Source organism: Syngnathoides biaculeatus, chromosome 22 (assembly GCF_019802595.1).
Source record: "Syngnathoides biaculeatus isolate LvHL_M chromosome 22, ASM1980259v1, whole genome shotgun sequence".
Lineage (NCBI taxonomy): Eukaryota > Metazoa > Chordata > Actinopteri > Syngnathiformes > Syngnathidae > Syngnathoides > Syngnathoides biaculeatus.
In genome coordinates this window covers 694,982-716,129 of record NC_084661.1, presented here as the reverse complement: position 1 = coordinate 716,129, position 21,148 = coordinate 694,982, and the positions used below count along the sequence as shown (strand labels likewise).

Genomic DNA, 21,148 nt, shown 5'->3' with positions numbered 1-21,148 from the left:
ACCCTTGTGAGGATAAGAAAATTGCTAGATGCTTTCTCACAGTGGACATGCACCTAAGATAAATCTTTCAGACCCCTCCATGATTTCAAAGTGGGAGAACTTGCCAAATTGCAGCGTGTTCAAATACACATTTTTCTCACTATATATATATATATATATATATATATATATATATATATATATATATATATATATATATATATTGGTGCTGGGTATGATCAGCCAATTATCAGGGGTCATGACTCCTTTTTCACACAGCTAGGTAACTGAATAGTATGGAAAAAACAAGAATTTGAGTAAGGGATCAATACTTTTTCCCAGCTCTGTTACCTTGCTTTCTCCATCCCATGTATAATTAATATGTTTTTAAGAGATTACAAACCACTGAATAGTAGCTGCTAATGCTAACGACATATACATACATGTGTCTCACCTCTTCATTGTGTCATCTTTCTCCTCCAAGATAATCTCCATGTCTTTTTGTGCTAACCGAGTTTTCGCAGACTGGATCTCCAGCTCATCCTTCAGTTTCACGTTGTCTTTTTCTGCTGTCTTTAACTGCTTTTTGTAGGCCTGACACTGAGTCTGCAGCTCATTCAGCTTTTTCAGAACCTCGGTCATGTCCTCATGTCTTGAGAGATTCAAATAATTATATTTATTATTATAAATTCAAATAATACAACAGTCTGGAACAGGAGTGACATTAGGGTCATGCTTCTTTTAAGACCACTATTGGTGACATGAGACTAACAACACTGACTTATAATTTTTGTAAAAGTGAAAGACCTTTTCCTTTCGAGTTGGCACAAATTAACTCGTGTCTGAGAAGGGCCGAAAGGGACAAGCCGAAAGAAACTCTCTTAGTACATGTTGACTCACTTCTTAATGCGGCCATCTTTCTCCTTCAGTTTGTTCACCATCCATTTCAACTTGTTCTCAAGTTCCTTTATCCTGAGACAAGACAGTGACAACAGAAAAGATGGATGTTGAAAACAGTGGTGATCTTACATTAGGGTCAGGTTTGGCCAAAAGATCAACATTTTGCTGGAGTAAAAATACCTTCTTATTTTTTTTTTCCATTATCTGTATTTCATACAAATTATCAATTGAACTACAAAATGTTAAAAGTATGTCTTCTTCCTACATTTGCAGTACTGTACTTACCTTACCTTATGACTTTTTTAACCACGTTTACAATGAAATGGTATTTATGACAATGATTTTATTGCTCATCCCGTAACAAATTATACAAGAACCTTGGCCCCCATTAATTATTCATATCAAAAGGACCAACAAAAGAGGCCCCATAGCTCAATGGTTAGAGCATTGGTTTGGTAAACCAGGGGTTGTGAGTTCGTATCTCACTGGGGCCTCCACTCCCCAAGAGGGGTTGCGTCAGGGAGGGCATCCGGCGTAAAAATTGTGCCAAACAAATATGAGCGTCCATTTGAGATGGCACGCTGTGGCGACCCCTTCCGGGACAAGCTGGGGAAAAAAAAAAAGATCCAACAAAAAATATGCAACATAGTGCAATACCTGAGCTCCTTGACAGCAATGGCTTCATTTTTTAAATCAGCCTCACGCTGGAGCTGGGTTTGTAATTGCTTAAGAAGTTCTTCAGATGCTATGAGTGCCTGTGTTGCTTCCATTTGAGCCTGGCTCTGGACCTCACACTCTTTAGAGAGAAGCTTAATCTGAAAAAGCATAAATACAGAACATGTCAAACAAAGGCTAGTGACATTCTGTATTCAAGTAATGTTCAACCTTTCTAGACCTTCAGATCGCTGGACAGCAGTGCTGCATGCATCTCATCCATTTTTAAATTGAACTCGTGTTCTTGTTGTCTGTGCTCTTGGTCCCAAGTTGCTGTCATTTCCTGAAAAGGAAGGCAAAAGTGTGAATGTGAGAGAAAGAGAGAGAGAGAGAGAGAGAGAGAGAGAGAGGGGGACGGAGAGAGAGAGAGAGAAAGGGAGACAGTTGAATTTGAGAAAATGTCTTTTAAACTTAATATAGAAAGCCTCATAAAATGTGTCTAGTGAAAAATTAATTGTTTTTACCTGTTTCTGGCGGATGAACTCTACTTCCATCTCATGTAGCCTGTTCTGCATCTCTAACTTCATCCGCTCATTTGCTTCCATTTGCTTTTGAATTGTACCTGTCATAGACCTTTCATCCAGCCAAACAAAAACACACACATTTACAGAGTTGCTGAACACAGAAATTGTACTTCGATTTCTGCCCACATCCCAGAAACATGCTTGGAATATTAAGTAAAGACTCTAAATTATCAGTAGGTGTGCTTGGTTATTTTATACAGTAGGGCAAAAAACTATTTGGTCAGCCACCAATTGTTCAAGTTCTCCAACTTCAAAAGATAAGAGGAGTGTAATTTTCATCATAGGTATACATCACCTATGAGAGCCAAAATGAGGGAAACATTTTTGGAAAAATCTGATTGATTTTCAAAGACTTTATTAGCAAATTATGGCGGAAAATAAGTATTTGGTCACCTACAAACAAGATTTCTGTTTCTCATAGACCTGTGACTTCTTCTTCAAGACAATCGTCTGTCCTTCACTCGTTACCGTTATTAATATCACCTGTTTGAACTCATCAGTATAAAAGATACCTGTCCACAACCTCAGTCACACTTCAAACTCCACTATGGCCAAGACCAAAGAGCTGTTAAAGGAAACCAGAAACATAATTGTCGACCTGCACCTGCCTGGGTAAACAAAATCTGCAATAGGTAAGCAGCTTGGTGTGAAGAAATTTACTGTGGGAGCAATTATTTCAAAATGGAAGACATACAAGACCACTGATCAAGACTCCAAGATCACACCCTGTGGGGTCAAAAGGACCACAAGAACAGTGAACCCAAATCCCAGAACCACACGTGAATGATCTGCAGAGAGCCTGGAACGAAATAACAAAGCCTGCCATAAGTGCCACACTATGCTGCTAGGGACTCAAATCCTGCAGTGCCAGATGTGTCCACCTGCTTAAACTAGTATATGTCCAAAACCTGTCTGAAGTTTGCTAGAGACCATTTAGATGATCCTCAAAAGGATTGGGAGAATGTCATATGGTAAGATGAAACCAAAACAGAACTTTTGGGTAAAAACTCAACTTTTAATGTTTGGGGGAGAAATAATGATGAGTTGCATCCCAAGATCACAATTCCGATTTGTGAGGCGTGTCAGGCGTAAAAACATGATGTTTTGGAGCTGTTTTTCTGCAAAAGGACCAAGAAGACTGATCCGTGTACAGGGAAGAATGACTGGGGCCATGTGTCATGAGACTTGGGGTGAAAACCACCTTCTAATGGCAAGGGCATTGATGAAATATGGCTGGGACTTTCATTATGACAATACTGTAATCCCAAACACTGCCGGGGCAACAGAGGACTGGCTTCACAAGAAGCATTTCAAGGTCCTGGATTGGCTTAGCCAGTCTCCAGATCTCAAACTTATAGAAAATCTTTGAAGCGAGTTGAAAGTCTGTGTTGCCTTGCGATAGCCCTAAAAGATCAATGTTCCCGAGGAGATCTGTGTGAAGGAATGGCTGAAAACACTAGCAACAGTATGTGAAAATATGAAGATTCTGGAAAACATTTGACCTCTGTTGTTGCCAACAATGGGCACATAACCAAATATTGAGATGAATTTTTGTAATTGAACAAATACTCATTTTCCACCACAGTTTTCTAAAACATTCTTTAAACATAAAAATGTGATTTTCAGAATTTTTTTTCAAATTTGATCTCTAAAATGTACAGAATTAGTGTCTGACAAAATCTTTTTTTTTGCCTTTGCCCTGGGATTGACTGGTGACCAGTTCAGGGTGTAGAGCTCGTGCTCCTACGTCATAAAATCACGTAACTCGCCATATTGCCAGTCAAACAAAGCATTGTTGCAAGTTAATTCTGTTGAGATTAAACGAAAATTTGTCTTATAGCACGAAATCCAGTGTTTTGTCTGATAGTGTAAAACATTTAGAAGGTGATAATAAACGAAGGTATGTGGAAAAATTAGACACTTGACATAGAGGACCCATATTTAATGCCGAAGTCGATGTTTTCGCCGATAAGAAATTGAACCGTGAATTCGCTTCCGCTTGTCTTGGACAGGTGGATATACACATGTATCTGATGAGAAAGTCGTCGAGATTTACACAGAAAAGTTTGAAAGCGTAAAAAAGTCTGGACGCGTACAAATACTTCATTGCTGGATCTGTATTCAATCAGGAATAAATCGGACATAGTGACGGGGACATGGATCGTGAACGCGCAAGGATATTCGGCCACACGTTAACCTTTGCTGAAGTACATCGATCTTTTCAGCTGGTATTCAATACAAATACCAATATTTAAATAAATGACCTCTGGTTTTACACAAACTCGCATTCGTTAACTATGATTGAAAAAAAAAAAGAGGACAGAGTCATTTCCATGGAACGTACACGGAAGCGATTACAGCCACACGTTAACCTCTTTGCTGCGACAGACGGTTTATTTTCTTTTTTTAAATACACATTGTTGTCAAATGAGCCAACTTGGCATTATAAATTTTTCTTGGTCATTTGAGATTGAGAACAATAATTCCCAAATGAAGTGATGCAACTGCTACACAGGCGTGTGTGTATTTTGGTTGGGCACGATCCATCAAGTTTATTTGCCGAAATCTATTGATATTTTCTATCTTCAGTCTGTCTTTTCAGATGGTATTCCATAGAATAATCTCTTTGAATATCTGTCTCGTCTGTTGTGACAACCAACAACACAACAGGTCTCGGACAATTTGAAAAAAATCTATGTTTCAACGGCTCCCGCATTGCAGAGCAGCTAGGTTTGACGGGCAATATGGCGCCGTGCGAACTGTGACGTCACGTGCACGAGCTCTATATCCCTCGCCCTGACTCAGTAGGAAAGGCTCCTCCATGCCTGCGTCCCTAGTGAGGATAAGAGGAATGGAAAATTGATGTCTGTATGAATGAAAGACAAGGGCCTAGACATCATGATTGCATCTGGAACACCAGAGCACTGTGGGGAACTGTGCATTTTCCTTCCTTGTTCTCCCTCAACACATTAAATTCTAAACCAAATGTCACAATATTCGCCGACATCCAGAAGTTCTCAGATAAAACAACAAGTATTGGGGATTCACAAGAAAGTGAATACAGAAGCCTGGTTACATGGTGTAGATAGAACAACCTCTTCAAGAGCTTTAAAGAACAATGAGGTGGTGCTGGACATAGGCCACCTGCAGTCTTTATCGGAATTGATGAGGTCAAAATAAACGTGGTCCTGCACCAACACGATAAGACACACTTTACAGGAAGAGACACTACTTCCCGAGAGTCCGCCCACCACAAAACATCATAAGGCAGAGGAACATGTTCAATAGCAGGCCTTTCATCAAGGTAGCGACGGGAAGTAGTATCAAACTGTGAGGATTTCAAAAACACAATGTATAGTTAAAATTACTACCTCTGCATCTTGTATTGCACCATGTATTGCCCATGGTTTTTGTACTCCTTGTCCTTCATTTTGTACACTTTACTGACTACTGTGTTACTTTTACATTTTGGAATATCTATACCGGATATGGAACTCAATCTATGTAGTTCACCGCAGTTGAAACCAGGAGTTTATATACACTTCATAAAAAGTTGAAGTTAAAAAGTGGCTGATTTGTTTTAACTCTCTCAGTGTGTTACACAAATAAACATTGTGTTTAAGGTGTGCCTTCAAATGCTGTACACTGGATTGCACTTTTCTCGTGCATTCATCTTTTCCTGAGCGATGCTTAGACCTATGTTGTATTCTGTGCCCATGAACTTTTAGCCTTAACTAACGTGCAACAAGTCACATTCCAAAAAGATTGGGGCCCAGGACATTATTTGCGTGAGGGTCGTACATTGCTGAATGAGCAATTCCCGGATCAGCAGATTGCTCATTGTGTTCCCATGGAATGGACTCCCAATTCACCTGATCTCACACCATGTTATTTATTTCATCCTGAGGTTACATTAAGTCGAAGGATTATGGAACAAGGCTTGGGATCTCACGTCACTTGAAGAACACATGGGAAACGCATGTGATTCAGTAACTTCCAAAATGTTTTCAGATGTTGGTCTGGGATGCGTGAAACGGTGCCTTGATTGCTTCGAAAAAGGTGGTGCACACTTTAAGGTGGACCACTGAATTACAGATGAACAATCTCAACCAAACATGGCGCCACAAATATGCTTAGTTAATGTAGATTTTTGCTGTGAATTTCATCCACTTTGTTTCAATAACATTTTCAACAATATTTAACCATGAGTGACTTTTGAAACACCTAGTATAGCCAAATGTTTTCAAATCAAAAAATGTGTTATAACGTAATGTGACATATTGCTGAATGCTGCTATCAGAATGTTTTTCCACCTCCAGACTCACTTTCTGAGCTCGTCCAGTTGCAGCCTTTGTTGAGCAGCTTTGTTCTGGCTGATACGCTGCTCCTCCTGTCTCGCCTTGGCATCGTTGGCTTGCTTCTCTTCAAGCTCGGCAACCTGGATACGGAGGAAGCTCAGCTCCTCCTGCCTGTAAATGACCACAGTTTTTCTGAATTAGTGGAGAACTGCCTGTCAGAACCATTCCTGTCCTCACTGTTCTTTTGCTAATATACTGTAATATAATCCACAACGCACACTACTATAGTTCATCTACACAATATGAAATCATTACATGAACAACGACCTTCAAAGTCTAACTATCCCATTTTGTGATGTTGGCTGGCTTCCAAGTTTTTAAAATTTCAAAATAACTTTTGCAGTATAAAATAATGCTCATTGAATGTATAATTCAAGGCTAGATAAAGAAGTTAACAAGAGTAACATAAAACTCAGAGAAAAAACACTAAGCCTTTGAAAATAGTGAATTTGTAGCTTCTGTTGTCATTTGCGTGTCGTTGGTCAACATGACTTCAGCTATTTAAGTTAACATCTGCTTGGTAAAACATTTTAATGAACAACCAGTCATTTTGTTCCATCAAAACGAGTTAATTTTTCTATTCCATCATGATTATTATTATTATTACATATTCCATCTTTTACTATATGTATCAGCTTTGCCATTCGTGGTACCCTTCTGCATTATGTCAACACACATGATGTGTTGAGCTCCATGCTTCTTTTTACATTTGACCGATATGCATTGACGGGAAGTTTTGGCTGAATTCCAACATTGTTCAATGTTTACATTTTGTCAGTGGAAAAAAAGAAAATTGTTACCTAGGTTTTATATCGCTTCCTTTAAATGCCTATCACACTTTCCTTCTTGTTTCTAAACATTTCCATCTTGCAAAAGAAAAATATGTATCCTGGTACATTAGTTCAAGACCAATGGTTAATCTTAAAGGAAAGCTCCGGTCATTGCTTACCTCGACGAAATGCCGATTATCTTATAAATATAAGCACATCCAGAAAAATTCTCGTAAAAAATTTCAAATAATAACTTTAATACGCTCGTTTATCCAAGTAATCGCATTTTTGTATGATCGTCGCCAGTTTGACTATTTTTACGAGATCACATGACTTAAAAAACGGGAAGCGAGATATCGTGTGTAAACAAAGGCTTGGTTACAGATCAATTCCTACACAATCACAGCGCTGATTTATTGGATATATCCTCATCTGATGAAGAAATAGCAGTATCGGTTGATTTGGAAGATTGAGGAATACATCCATACAGATTTGAACCTGTGACTGTTCCAGCCAACAGGGCGGCCAGGGTCCAAGTCAAGTCAAGTCATGTGACTGGCCAAAGTGGTGGCGCCCATGAAAATTCATAATTGCTGATAAAACATCTTCTCAAAACACCATTAAATGTTATCGGATTAACCTTAAATTTTCAAGGTACAGTACATATGACATGACCATTCGGATTAAGGCTTTTCATTTCATTGAATGACCGGAGCATTCCTTTAAATCCTGTGGTATAACAACATTAATAAACTACTACCTTATCTGTGAATGTATGTTCTTTCAAAAATTACTGTGGTATTGTTGTTGAGTTAATAGCATTCACTGATGTCCTAGAGGAGGTGTTTAACCACTAGAACCCACAATTAATGTAATTTAAAGATATTATTGAATCCACGTAGGCCAAGTAAAACTCAAGATAGCTACATTTCTTATACAGCTTTGATGTGTTTATTGTATTTAATATGCATGTGACACAAAATGTAGTTGTCATAAACATGGACCAAAGGAGTTATTGGTCTACCTTTTCTGCTCTGCCTTCTCAGCCTTGGAAGTAATGATGTCATTTCGCTGTAACTCTTTCTCTTGCTCATCCAGAATGGACAGATTATACAGGAAGTCATCTTTCAGCATCTTGTACTGATGTCTTAATAAACAAAGTACCAGAAAAGAATGGGTAAGGTTATCATACAAATAGTATCATGTGAGAAACTCAATAGATTTCATGGTGTCCATCCATTCTTTTTTTTTATAATGCTTATCCTCACAAGGGTGGTGAGGGAGCTCGAGCCTATCCTAGCTGACTTTGGGCGAGAAGCGTCATAAACCACAAACAACCATTCATACTCCACCCCAATTTAATCTTCAATTAACGCAAGAACCAATGTTTAGAGAATTTGCGAGGAAGCCAGTGTAACCCGGAGTTCAGCCCAAACTCCACACAGGAGCCCAGATTCATGATTGTGAGGTGGATATTGTAGCCACTCACCAGACCTAGATTGAGTGTGCCATACAAAGAAAAAGAAAAAAAACATTTGTGGAGCAGTGTCGCTTTGCTTTGTGAGGACTGCTAGAAAAAGTCCAAACTACAAACTTAACTAACAAGTGTAACTAACTAAGTGTTAATAAAAGTAAACAAATAAGTTATTCCCTTGAGAATGGCCCACCCTAAAGAAGTGTTTTTCTGTAATCATACAACGAAACAAATATTATATATTGGTGTCGTTAGTAAAACAAACTACTGAGGTGGCTGCCATTAAATTTGTTCTCATAGTAGCATTGTAAAATGTCATTTTTAACAGTGATGTGTCTTTCCACATCCAATGTCCTGGTTACTTTTGATAGTCCACAAAATTCTATTGTATGGAGTTGGAGGCAAATATCCTGGAGACATATTTCCAAACCATTGCAAATAAAACCAATTCTGTGTGTATGATTCAATATAGTAACAGCTGTGTGGGGAAATATGCTCCTTTGTGACGTGATTTAACACGTTAAGAGTTCAAATGTTCAAACTACTGTGTAACTGTACAGTAAGACACTGAGACATTTTACATGATAGTAATCTATCATGTAAACTTATAAAATATAAACAGCCATTTCATATCCATGAAAACTTTTGTCAATTGAATGACAAAGTAAAATCTTAAAAACCCCAAATGATCAAAAAAGAGATTACTAAAGACATTCTGACTGGTTATGTTGATATTCTAATGATAAGTATAATGAAAGAAACACTGAGAGCCTAGGTCCACATCATTTGAGAAGTTAAGGTCTCTATAACACACAGTGGCAAATACCACTGTTACCACCCCCATTAAGGATAACAATGACATCACAGACTTCTACAAAACTTTAATCCTGAAAGTTTAGAAAAATGCTATATACCCATCCATACATTTTCTTAGCCACTTATCCTGACAAGCTATCAACTGGCAAGAGGTGGGGTACACCCTGAACTGGTTGCCAGCCAATCACAGGGTACATGGAGACAGACAACAGTCGCACTCTCAACCAATTTGGAGTCTCCAATGAATGCTAGTTTTGGGGATGGGGAGGAAAGTGGAGTGCCCAAAGAAAACTCACACAGGCACGAGGAAAATATGCAAATTTCACACAGGTGGGGCCAGGATTGAACCCGCGACCTCAGAACTGTGAGGCCAACCCTTTCCAGCTGATACAACGTGCCGCCTCTATTTATATCAACTGATTAAAAAAAAGGCGATTAACATTGAAGGGAAGAAGGTAATCTCTGTTGTTTTAATATGAGATTGATGGTGTACACCTGAGAGAAGAACACTCCTCCTTGGCCTTTTTAAAAGAATCCTCCAGCAGATGAATCCTTTTAGCATGAAGCTCCCTCCACTCCCTCTCTTTATTGGCCAGCAGGTCCTCCAGGTCACGCTGTCCAGTGTACAGGTAGTCCTCACCTTCCTGCATTCTGGAACTGGAAAACATATCCCATATGCGATATAAGTTGGGTTTTACAAATAATAAAAATACATCAGATGTGTTTGTAAACATTCGGCAGTATGAATAAATCCAAAAAAATTCTCAGACGCCAATCTTATTAAGCTGTTATGGCAGCCAGAATGCAGTTTTGGTTGGAGTGCTTTCTGTTGTTTTTTAGTGCTAATTTTGATTTCAAAACTAAACTCCGGTGTGTATTGTTGCAACTCGGGTGAAGAGAGGGACGAAGCAGTCAACTGATCACTTGGTGGTGAGTTGGCTCCAATGGTGGGGGAAGATGCCAGTCCGACGTGGCAGGCCCAAACTTATTGTGAGGGTCTGCTGGAGCAGCTGGCAGATTCCCCTGTCAGAAGGAATTTCAACTACCACCTCCGAAAGAACTTTGCTCACATCCCGGAGGAGGCGGGGGACATTGAGTCCGAGTGGACGATGTTCCGCACTTCCATTGCTGAGGCAGTCGAGTGGAGCTGTGGCTGTAAGGTGGTCAGTGCCTGTCGTGGCGGCAACCCATGAACATGTTGGTGGACACCAACAGTGATGGATGCTGTCAAGCTGAAGAAGGAGTCCTATCGGGCATTTCTGGCCTGTAGGACTCCCAAGGCAGCTGATAGGTATTGGCTGGCCAAGCGGAATGCAGCTTCGGTGGTTGCTGAGGCAAAAACCCAGGCATGGAAGGAGTTCGGTGAGGCCATGGAGAAGGACTTCAGGACGACTTCCAGGAAATTCTGGTCCACCGTTCGTCTCAGGAGGGGGAAGCAGTGCACCATCAACACTGTGTATAGTGGGGACCTCAACTCGGGATGTTGTGAGTCGGTGGGGACACTACTTCGAAGTCCACAATTCCAACAACACGCCTTCCCCCGGGGAAGCTGAGTTTGGGTGGTCTGAGGCGGGCTCTTCTATCTCTGGGGTTGAGGTCACCGAGGTGGTAAAAAGCTCCTTGGTGGCAGGGCCGGGGGTGGATGAGATTCAGCCGGAGTTCCTAAAGGCTCTGGATGCTGTGGATCTGTCCTGGTTGACACGCGTCTGCAATATCGCGTGGACATCGGGGACAGTGCCTCTGGATTGGCAAACTGGAGTGGTGGTCCTCCTTTTCAAGAAGGGTGACCTGAGGATGTGTTCCAACTATAGAGGAATCACACTCTTCAGCCTCCCTGGTAAGGTCTACTCAGGGATACTGGAGAGGAGGGTCCTTCGGGAAGTTGAGTCTGATTTAGGAGGAGCAATGTGGTTTTCATCCTGGCCGTGGAACATTGGACCAGCTCTACACCCTTGGCAGGATCCTCGACGTTGCATGGCAGTTCGCCCAACCAGTCTCCGTGTGTTTTGTGGACTTTGAGAAAGCATTCAACCGTGTCCCTCTGGGAGTCCTGTGGGGGGGGTTCTTTGGGAGTATGGGGTGCCGAACCCCCTGATACTAGCTGTTCGGTCCCTGTACAACCACTGTCAGAGTTTGGTCCGCATTGCTGGCAATAAGTCGGACTCATTTCCAATAAGAGTTGGACTCCACCAAGGCTGCCATTTGTCACCAATTTTGTTCATAACTTTTAAGGACAGAATTTCTAGGTGCAGCTGAGGTATAGAGGGTGTCCGGTTTGGTGGTCTCAGCAACTCATCTCTGCTCTTTGTAGATGATGTGGTGCTCCTGGCTTCATCAAGCCGTGATCTCCAGCTCTCACCGGAGTGATTTGGAGCCGAGTGTGAAGTGGCTGGGAATCAGCACCTCCAAATCCGAGACTATGGTCCTCAGTCTGAAGTCTGAAAAGGGTGGCATGCACTCTCCAGGTCAAGGATGAGCTCCTTCCCCAAGTGGTGGAGTTCAAGTATCTTGGGGTCTTGTTCATGGGTGAGGGAAGAATGGAGCGGGAGATCAACAGTTGGATTGGTGGAGTGTCTGCAGTGATGCGGACTTTGTATAGGTCCATTGTGGTAAAGAGGGAGCTAAGTCAAAAGGCGAAGCTCTCAATTTACCAGTCGATATACGTTCCTACCCTCACCTATGGGCATGAGCTGTGGGTCGTGATTGAAAGAACAAGATCCCGGATACAAGCGGCCAAAATAAGTTTCCTCCGCAGGGTGTCCGGACTCTCCCTTAGAGATAGGGTGAGAAGCTCAGTCATCCGGGAGGGCCTCAGTGTCGAGCCGCTACTCCTCCGCATTGAGGAGCCAGATGAGGTGGCTGGGGCATCTGATTCGGATGCCTCCTGGACCTCTCCCTGCATGTTCCTCCGGAAAGAGACCCCGTGGACGACCCAGGACATGCTGGAGAGAGTATGTGTCTCGGCTGGCTTAGGAACGCCTCGGGATCCCTCCAGAAGAGCTGGAAGAAATGGCTGAGGAAAGGGAAGTCTGGGTATCCCTGCTGAAGCTACTTTCCCCACAACCCGACCCGGAAAAGTGGTGGGATGTATGGATGGAGAATAGTCCAAAAACATAGAGCATTTGGTTGAAATGTATTATTTTCACAATGAAATAACAGCTCCCCCCATTGCGTGAAAAATGGTGCACACCAGCCAGTCTCTCAGCCTCTCATTTTTCCTGCATTTAATTGTAGGTCGGTGTTCATGGTTGGCAGGAGTTAGCGGATCATTTCTCTCAAAAGAAAACGATTGGTCAGACAGTACCACTATTCTCTGCTTGAATGCCAATGGGAGAATTTAGTTGTGTCAGTGCCAATTTATCATTAAAGCCAAGGTGCAACTGAGTAGCTTAGTGAATGGAAGCCGATGAACATTATTACTGTACTTCTTTTCAAAGAGAGATACGAGCAAAGAGAGTTCTGATATTAGTATTTGAAAGGATTCTCAAAACATACATTTCTTAATGTCGTTTTATCCACTGGATTTCAAATAAACATATATAAAGCCAAACGCTATTTTTAGTTTTACTCCAGAAAAAAATAAAAAGAAACATTCTGTTAACGTGCGTGTAGAGGTCCTGCAGTGTCAAAACAATTGATCGTCCCCCAGAAATTAGAGGCACGATATTTATTATGACGCCAATCCATCATCTACCACAATATACGGGGTGTCCCAAAAAATGCATACACACTTTAAATAATATTTATACATTATTTTACGTTAAAAATTATTCGAATTATAATAAACATCAAGTTTACAATTATTTAAAGTGTGTATACATTTTCTGGGACACCCTTTATTAAAAAAACAAACAAACAAGTATTGTGTATCCTCGACGGGTGTCGATAAAATTGTCCTAATCATTTGAGCGTAAAAGTCGCCGCTATTGATAACGTACAAATGTACAACTAATGTGTAGACGACGACACGACGAAAATAGACATTTATTACAGAATAGCTTGCTAGCTACCTTTGCGAGGGGGCGTCACGTAGTTCCGAAAACATAAGCACGTATGTAAATTACTTCCCTGGTGACAAAGACAACGACAAAGGTTCCTAGATTCTACCATAGTCTTATGAGTGATCTTTGTGGCTTCAACGTTTTAATGTACTGTCCGAATCAATTCTGCCTTTGAATTGAATACAAAAACACTGTACACTATATGTGAAGTCTCAACGGAACTACCTTGTATAATTACAAACAACATGGCTTCAGTTCCTGGGAAAGAGTGAAGGTTTCTATGGTAACCAAGTCTGTTAATATCTTCCCCAGCGACACAGACAAAGTAATAAATGGTTCCTAGACAATTTTGTTTTATTTAACCAATATCATACAGTTCTGTATTTGATCATAATCCGCGCCAAATGCTGCGTGAAAAGTACATTAAATTCTTCCCAAAAGTATTATAAAAAAATCTTTTTCTATATTTCGACACACCATATACATCCATTCTATGTGTATTTGTTCAAGGTCGTAGGAAACTCTAACGGAGAAACAATGAAAATCTGTAAGATGCACACGATGCACGGCGATCTCTGCCTCATCGTAAATATGCGTGGGGACCTTTTCTAGTGATGTCACAGCGACACGTAAGTCCCAGTAGGTTTGGTCCCATCAGCGCACCGCCGTTTATAAAACCGGTGACGACAGCACGTTCACATGGTGTGAAGCGGCTCTGCGATCGACAGCATCTCTCAGCAGGTACTGTGTGATTGTGTGGGGGGGGGGTTTTCACTTCCGTTTGTTATTGTACTCTTACATTTGCCGACAGCAACAGTGCTATTTTCCACGGTAGAAAGCAACAGGTGTGATTTTTTTTAAATAAAAGAACGGAGTGATGCATTTTGGGAAAGGAAGGCAAACGTCTGTGTAGAATATTACGTACTGTACAGTATTTGTCACAACGGATTCTAATCACGTAAACTTACTGCTGATAGACCAAAAAAAATCACCTTAGATTTCTGGAGAACGATGTGTCAATACAAACATATTTCGTATTTAAAAGGCCGTCAGGCGCTCTGTATAACCTGATAATTCCACAATACTCGTGAAATCTGCACTAGCCAATGATTTCAAGTTGAAAAGATTCATTGAGGAGAGACGCCGCAGTGCTCACGTACGCCAACCGGCTTTGCCCAGCAGCATCCGTGTGACGTCACACCAACCGACACACGTAAGACGCAGCCGGAGTCTCCCAAAATAGATACTACTCATGTAAACACCGGCGAATTATATACATTTCCATCCATTCATCATTAAAAATTACATTTCTATGTTTATTTTCATAATATGGTTGCAGATCACTCACTGACTGAGAAAGCTATTTTTTCCAATGTAAGTTTAAAAAGGCAATTTAGTGGAACAAATGCTGTTAATGGTGAAGGGAAATCGCAAATTCAGTCAAGATTATCCGACCAAATAAATTTACCAACAAAAATAAAATAGAGACACATATTATTTGCTGATGTGATGGACCGGGCCGAGGGCCTTGAGTTTGACACTTATGATATAAATGGACAGATATATACGGTACAGTAGACAGGTAGGTAGTTGCATTGACACAGCAGAAGGTTACCATGTTACTGCACACATGCACAAAGCGTGTTGGTTTACTGAGACCTTTCATCTGACTATTAAGGATGAGAAATGTGCCATTTGACAGCTGCAGTTTGTGCGTGCATGGGTGTTCATCCAGTGGATTGCAGTGGCCCGGCGGGGTCTTAAATTAGTAATGGTGCTGATATTTCTTTGGCTGTGGACAGAATGGTGGAGTCAGGCCGAGGTCACTGGCTCAGAATCGCCATGCTACTGAATGATAAAAAGGAAAAATCCAAGCTAAATCTATAACATGGGAAACTAATTGCGTCAATCCTAACCACCCAACTTTTTGTGTTACTCGTTTTACTTTATTCCCGCTATATGGTCATCTGAGTCACCAGGAGAATCACCCAAATGAGCTTGTATAAGCTTTCACATTTTAGTTCGTCTCGTTATCAAGGAATTGCTCAAACAAATTTTGCAATACAGTGATGAAATATCCTGTCACACATTTCACAAGATTAACAATAACAGCGAATTCACTGGACAGCTTAACCTGGAGAGGGAATGTTAGCCAGGTGACAGGTAATAGACAAAAAATACACATCTAAAAGTCACTCTTCTGGTGTGTTGTTTGTCAACAAAAGATCCAATTTTTCAGAAATGTTCCATTGGTTGCTTAAATTGTACCCTCCAAGCTTTGTTGCAGACATAAAGCTTTAATACTGGGTGCTAAACTGCACTTGGGGACTGAAAATGTCTTGACAGGCAGCTATTGGACAAAGCTGCTCTCAAGTCAGTTGGTGAGCCTTTTGGCAACGGAATGATATGCTGACCAAAACTACAAATATGCCCAAGATGACAAATGTTCATGGCCACTGAATCATACCTTAAACAAAATAACAAAACAAGTGTATAGTGACAAGAATGCAGTCACTAAGGAGAAAGCTTCAGCTGGCCTGACAAGCTGTTAACAGTTTTACACCCAGAGAGGATGCAGTGGTGCCATATTATCTTCATTTATTGTTCTCTGACCCCCCCGCCCCCACATAATCAAATGCCTCTAACCTCCAAGTATACTGTATACACAATTACTTGAAATAGGTTCACTGTAAATGTGAACAAACTCACTCTAACTGGGACCTATGGTGATGTGTTTTTGTAGGTTCTGAAACACATCAACCTAAGAACGGCATGGGGGGAGCAGTGGTGGACGATGGACCTACTGGCGTGAAGGCACCTGATGGCGGCTGGGGATGGGCGGTGCTGGTCGGCTGTTTTGTGATCACTGGATTTTCCTACGCGTTCCCCAAGGCTGTCAGTGTTTTCTTCAAGGAGTTAATAAGAGAGTTTAGTGTCGGCTACAGCGACACTGCCTGGATATCATCCATATTGCTCGCCATGCTCTATGGCACAGGTAACGACTTGTGTCGTGGAGCTAAACAAAAATATAACAGTCCAATAATTTTGTTCTCACTGTGTGTACCCCTCACTAGGTCCTCTATGCAGTGTTTTGGTGAACAGGTTTGGCTGTCGTCCGGTGATGATGGTCGGAGGAGTGTTTGCCTCGATGGGAATGGTGCTGGCTTCCTTTGCAACCAGCATCATACACATTTACTTTTGCATTGGTGTTATTACAGGTAAAGTTCCAAGATAGACACAACAGGCCTCATCATTTATGTAGAACACACAGGATAACAACAGGCAAGATTAGAGCTGGATAAATCATCTGCTCTTAAATAGCTAATAATGCTTACTGTTATTAAACATAAATATGGATTACTTTTCCTGTTGTGCTGTGGGGTGCATGCATGCAACTTTTAATGTTTAGTCCCCTCACAAGTCACTGAATGAATGTTTTGGAATTGACTGAATACTCAAAGCGTCCCAGAAAACAAAATTTGAGCAAACAACTTATAAAGCAAAGACGCATCCTTACAAGTCAAATTGTACTGCATATTTTTCTCGCATTCTAATTTGCAAGTAGATTCAAAAAGTGTATTTGCGCCACCTCGTGGACAAATTGATTAATTGTAATTGGTTTAAAACGTTACCAAGCGTGCGTGTGCGTGTGGGTGCGTGTGAGGCTTCTACCTACCTTTGGCCAGTGTATTTAATTATAAAATACATTACATTATTAAAGAGCTACGAGCTTAATACAGGGATACAAAAAATATATTTTGGTAATTATTAGTACTGATAATTTAGGCTGCTGTGGGAAAAATCTTATATTGAGTGCTATTCATTCACATTTGTTCATCACTTTTTATAAATATATATTGTTTGACCTATTATTTGGTAGGATTACACACACAAAAAATCAATGCACGTAGTGTATTGATTTTTTCCAGTTATTTGGGTATGCCAGCTGCTTTGAAATGATGGGCAAATATCGACTGCAATGGCTTGTGGTACTTGTGCTATTTTAGATTGCTCATTTACGGCATGTGCCTGTTGCTGTCTGTTTCACACTGCTTAACTTTCTGTATAATTTCCCACCAAATCAAACCTAATTTTGTATAGGTACTGGTAAAATAAAGATGAGTGCTGCGTGTTGCAGAAAGAGGCTCAATTAAACCGCTTCACATTACATATAGAAGACTGTATAACATGGGAGTAGTAGTGCAATAGATTGGGATTCCCATCCCCAACAACTAATCAAATATTTAAATGATGTATCTCAATCTTATGCAACTGTTTCTTTTTATAGTCCTATCCCGTGAAAGTCACATGCTTCTCAGTTATTTCTGTAACGCCGCCCTTTTGTCTCTCCAGGTCTGGGCCTGGCATTGAATTTCCAGCCATCGCTGATAATGCTCAATCGGTACTTCAACGAGAAGCGACCTTTGGCCAATGGCCTGGCAGCTGCGGGCAGCCCCGTGGCTCTGTGCTGCCTCTCCCCCCTGGGACAAATTCTTCAGTACCAGTATGGCTGGAGAGGTGGTTTCCTCATACTGGGGGGGATGTTGCTCAACTGTTGCGCCTGTGGGGCCCTAATGAGGCCCCTTTTGCCACCAAAGAAACACCAAGACTTTGAAGATGGTGGTCATCTTAGAACTATAGAGGAGAAGAAGCCCAAGCCAAAAAAGAAACTGCTAGACTTCAGTGTGTTTAAGGACAGAGGATTTGTCATCTATACTGTTGCGGCCTCAATTATGGTGCTGGGCTTGTTTGTGCCACCAGTGTTCGTGGTCAACTATGCCAAAGGACTCGGCTACGAGGACACTACTTCGGCCCTGCTGCTCACAATTTTGGGATTCGTAGATATGTTTGCCCGTCCTCTGTGCGGAGTCATTGCAGGCCTTAAGTGGGTACGGCCAAGGTGCGTCTACCTCTTCAGTTTTGCTATGATCTTCAACGGAGTCACCGATCTTATTGGATCGCAGGTAAGGATAAAGGGGATTGAGCTGTATTTAATGGACAACAGTTATCTTTGAAAACCCCCTTCTTGTCTTGGAATACAGGCAAACACCTACGGAGGTCTGGTGGTCTTCTGTGTCTTCTTTGGCATGTCATATGGGATGGTGGGAGCCTTGCAGTTTGAGGTTCTAATGGCTATTGTGGGCACAGACAAGTTTTCCAGTGCCATTGGCCTTGTGCTCCTGATGGAAGCCATAGCTGTGTTAGTGGGCCCTCCTGGAGCAGGTAAGAACACTTAAATCAAATGCATCGCTACTGAGGTACTCATAAGATGTGAAATGCACAAAGGTCCATCATTTTTCAGGGGCTTTAGAACTTTATTTGCACACTGGAGCCAGGGTTATAAAAGGCTGCTTCATTTTCAAGCTCAAATGGGAAGGAGGTGAAAAAATAGGGTGCGAAAACAAAACCATCTACAGGGGCTCACGTTTGATGAATGTCAAAGCACAAGTGTAAAAATATTGAATATACAAAGTCTGAGCATTTCTACCACAGAATATTAAAAAAAAAAGGGATGTGACTATGTTGCAGGTCATGGGTGTATTTTACCTAAACGATAGTGGCTAAATGTCCTCTCCGCCAGGTCGCCTCTTGGATGCCACCCATCAGTACATGTACGTCTTCTTGTTGGCGGGCTGCGAGGTGTCATTGTCAGCCATTGTGATGGCCCTGGGAAACGTCCTGTGCATTAAAAGGAAACCGGAAGATCTGCAGGCTCAACTGGAAATGGCTGTGACGACTGCAGAGATGGAGAACCTACACTGTGAGACCAAAGGCCCAGATGTGGAGGAAGAAGAAACGGGGAAAAACAATGGCGAAGCTTGCAATTTGCATGGAGGGGGGGATAATTTGCGGAATGGTGGGGAAGAGAATACAGAAGGGTCATCATTATAAAGATGTAAGAAAAGACACTCAGTATCTTGAGAACAAACAAAAGTACCAAGTATGATCAAGCACTGTCATATTGATTGGTTCATATGCAGTATTGTGTAAAAGGAAAAAAAGCTAGGGAAGTAAATGGCTTTTACCTAGATACTATAATACTTGGGAATTAAGATACTTCAACTCCTGCCACCTCATGAACATTTCATGAGCTCTACCAAGGGCATTGTTTTAATTAAATAAAATCATTTTAGCATCTCATAGCTTGAATCAGAAAAAGTTTGCTCATACGTCACCGTTAAGGTGTGGTTAAGTGGTTGTATGCAGGCTTTGAGTAACCACCTGTTTGGGCTGGCGTCTGCAGACCACTTTGGGAGTACTTTGCGAAAAAACACTCAGCAGTAAGCCTAAAAAAACAAATCAATGGTTATTCTGTATCAGTGGGAAAAATACTTGTGTAAACTGAAAATTTCTTGAGGGATTATGCTAAAATACAACTAAAGGACCACTCTTGCCATTCTACAAGTGAACATGACGAATTTCATTTATTCCAAAGTGCTGAGATCTACTTTTATAGCAATTAAATTTTTTCCTTTTCAGTCACAAGTACATTTAATGTTTGTAGCACTGTTGATGGTCAAATTTAAGACATTCCCCCAGAAAAGCTCTGCATTGTAGCTCTTTTGTCAATGCTGCAACATTGGTTTAGTGATATATTTTTTAAAATTACTCAATGCTGCTTTATGCAATTGTCTTTATCATTTCACCAGTGAAGAAAACTCATTTTATTCGTTCTTTATGATGCAAGGCTGGTGTGATGCAATGTGTCAGATGTGAGGTCTGCTTTCTATGAAATGTCTAACAATCTAACTTACATAGCACATTTAACTATTTTGGCTAGGGAAATGTGATACCACCTGCTTCTTGCACTATATTCTAGTGAAAATAAATGTAAATGTGTATGTTGCATTGATCTTGATTTTTGTCTATGGTGGAAGTTGACATTCCTCTACCTTATTAAAACTATTTAGACAATTTAAGACACCAGTATCCCATGATGCACAGTATAGTTTAAAAAGCTTGGATGTGTAAATGCCTCAATTTAAAGATTATACATATCAATAGTCCTTCAAAAAGGCCATTAAAGAAAGTCACGGCACAAGAGGATACAAGGAGTTATTTATTTACAATTTAAGTACACAAATACAGTGGCAAATATAAATGCGAGAAACGCTGACCAGATTGCTTATTTTCCTCAATTTGCTGAGTGAAAACCTGTCAAATTGAAAAACTAGAGGGTGGCAAGCAGAAAATGACTGCATTATTTTAACTGACATGGTGACTCAGCCTGGTGACTGGGACATTTTTATCCAAAATGAGCGCGTGTATGTGTGGTGGTGGGGGGGGGGTAGGGAGGGGGGTGCTGCTGCTGCTGGAAAAGCCTGTAAGTTAAAAAAAAAAAAAAAAAAAAAAAAAGACCACCCCCCCCCCCTTTACAATATATTTTAAATAGTGGATATTTTAGAGGATTGCATTGCTCAAGGGCATAGGGGAAAATCACCTATCATACTGACAACAGTTCCCCTGACAGCCATGTATGAAAAAGTGTTGGCCACATTCAGTACAGTGGCCATGACCACCACTGCTGTGGGGGGGAGGGAGCGAGAGAGAACACAAGAGTGGGCTGGCCGGACACGGACAAGTAGACACTACACTCGGCCGCCTAACCTTG

General features: G+C 41.1%; 2 protein-coding genes across 6 annotated transcripts in view; one reads left to right on the top strand and one right to left on the bottom strand.

The window, feature by feature from the left end:
* The window catches only part of ccdc57 (coiled-coil domain containing 57), a 39,002-nt gene extending 24,349 nt beyond the window's left edge, over positions 1–14,653 (bottom strand). For 2 of the 4 annotated variants that reach the window (XM_061811325.1, XM_061811328.1), the window contains exons 1-9: positions 13,546–13,752; positions 10,031–10,192; positions 8,270–8,392; positions 6,443–6,586; positions 2,058–2,166; positions 1,775–1,876; positions 1,537–1,694; positions 880–951; positions 434–631 (exon numbers count right to left, since the gene is read on the bottom strand). In XM_061811325.1, the coding sequence (XP_061667309.1) occupies positions 434–631; positions 880–951; positions 1,537–1,694; positions 1,775–1,876; positions 2,058–2,166; positions 6,443–6,586; positions 8,270–8,392; positions 10,031–10,192; positions 13,546–13,580 (1,103 nt within the window). In that variant the 5' untranslated portion in view covers positions 13,581–13,752. The other 2 variants (XM_061811327.1, XM_061811326.1) reach the window with 2 other exon arrangements.
* Positions 14,146–20,457, top strand: slc16a3b (solute carrier family 16 member 3b). 2 transcript variants are annotated; one of them, XM_061811329.1, is made up of 6 exons: positions 14,146–14,277; positions 16,280–16,531; positions 16,611–16,754; positions 17,890–18,500; positions 18,579–18,759; positions 19,118–20,457. In XM_061811329.1, the coding sequence occupies exons 1-6, from the start codon at positions 14,151–14,153 to the stop codon at positions 19,426–19,428; spliced, it is 1,626 nt and encodes a 541-aa protein (XP_061667313.1). In that variant the 5' UTR covers positions 14,146–14,150; the 3' UTR covers positions 19,429–20,457. The 2 variants fall into 2 exon arrangements, with proteins under 2 accessions (XP_061667313.1, XP_061667314.1); XM_061811330.1 differs by lacking the exon at positions 14,146–14,277 and adding an exon at positions 14,679–14,749.
* The last annotated feature ends 691 nt before the right edge of the window (positions 20,458–21,148 follow it).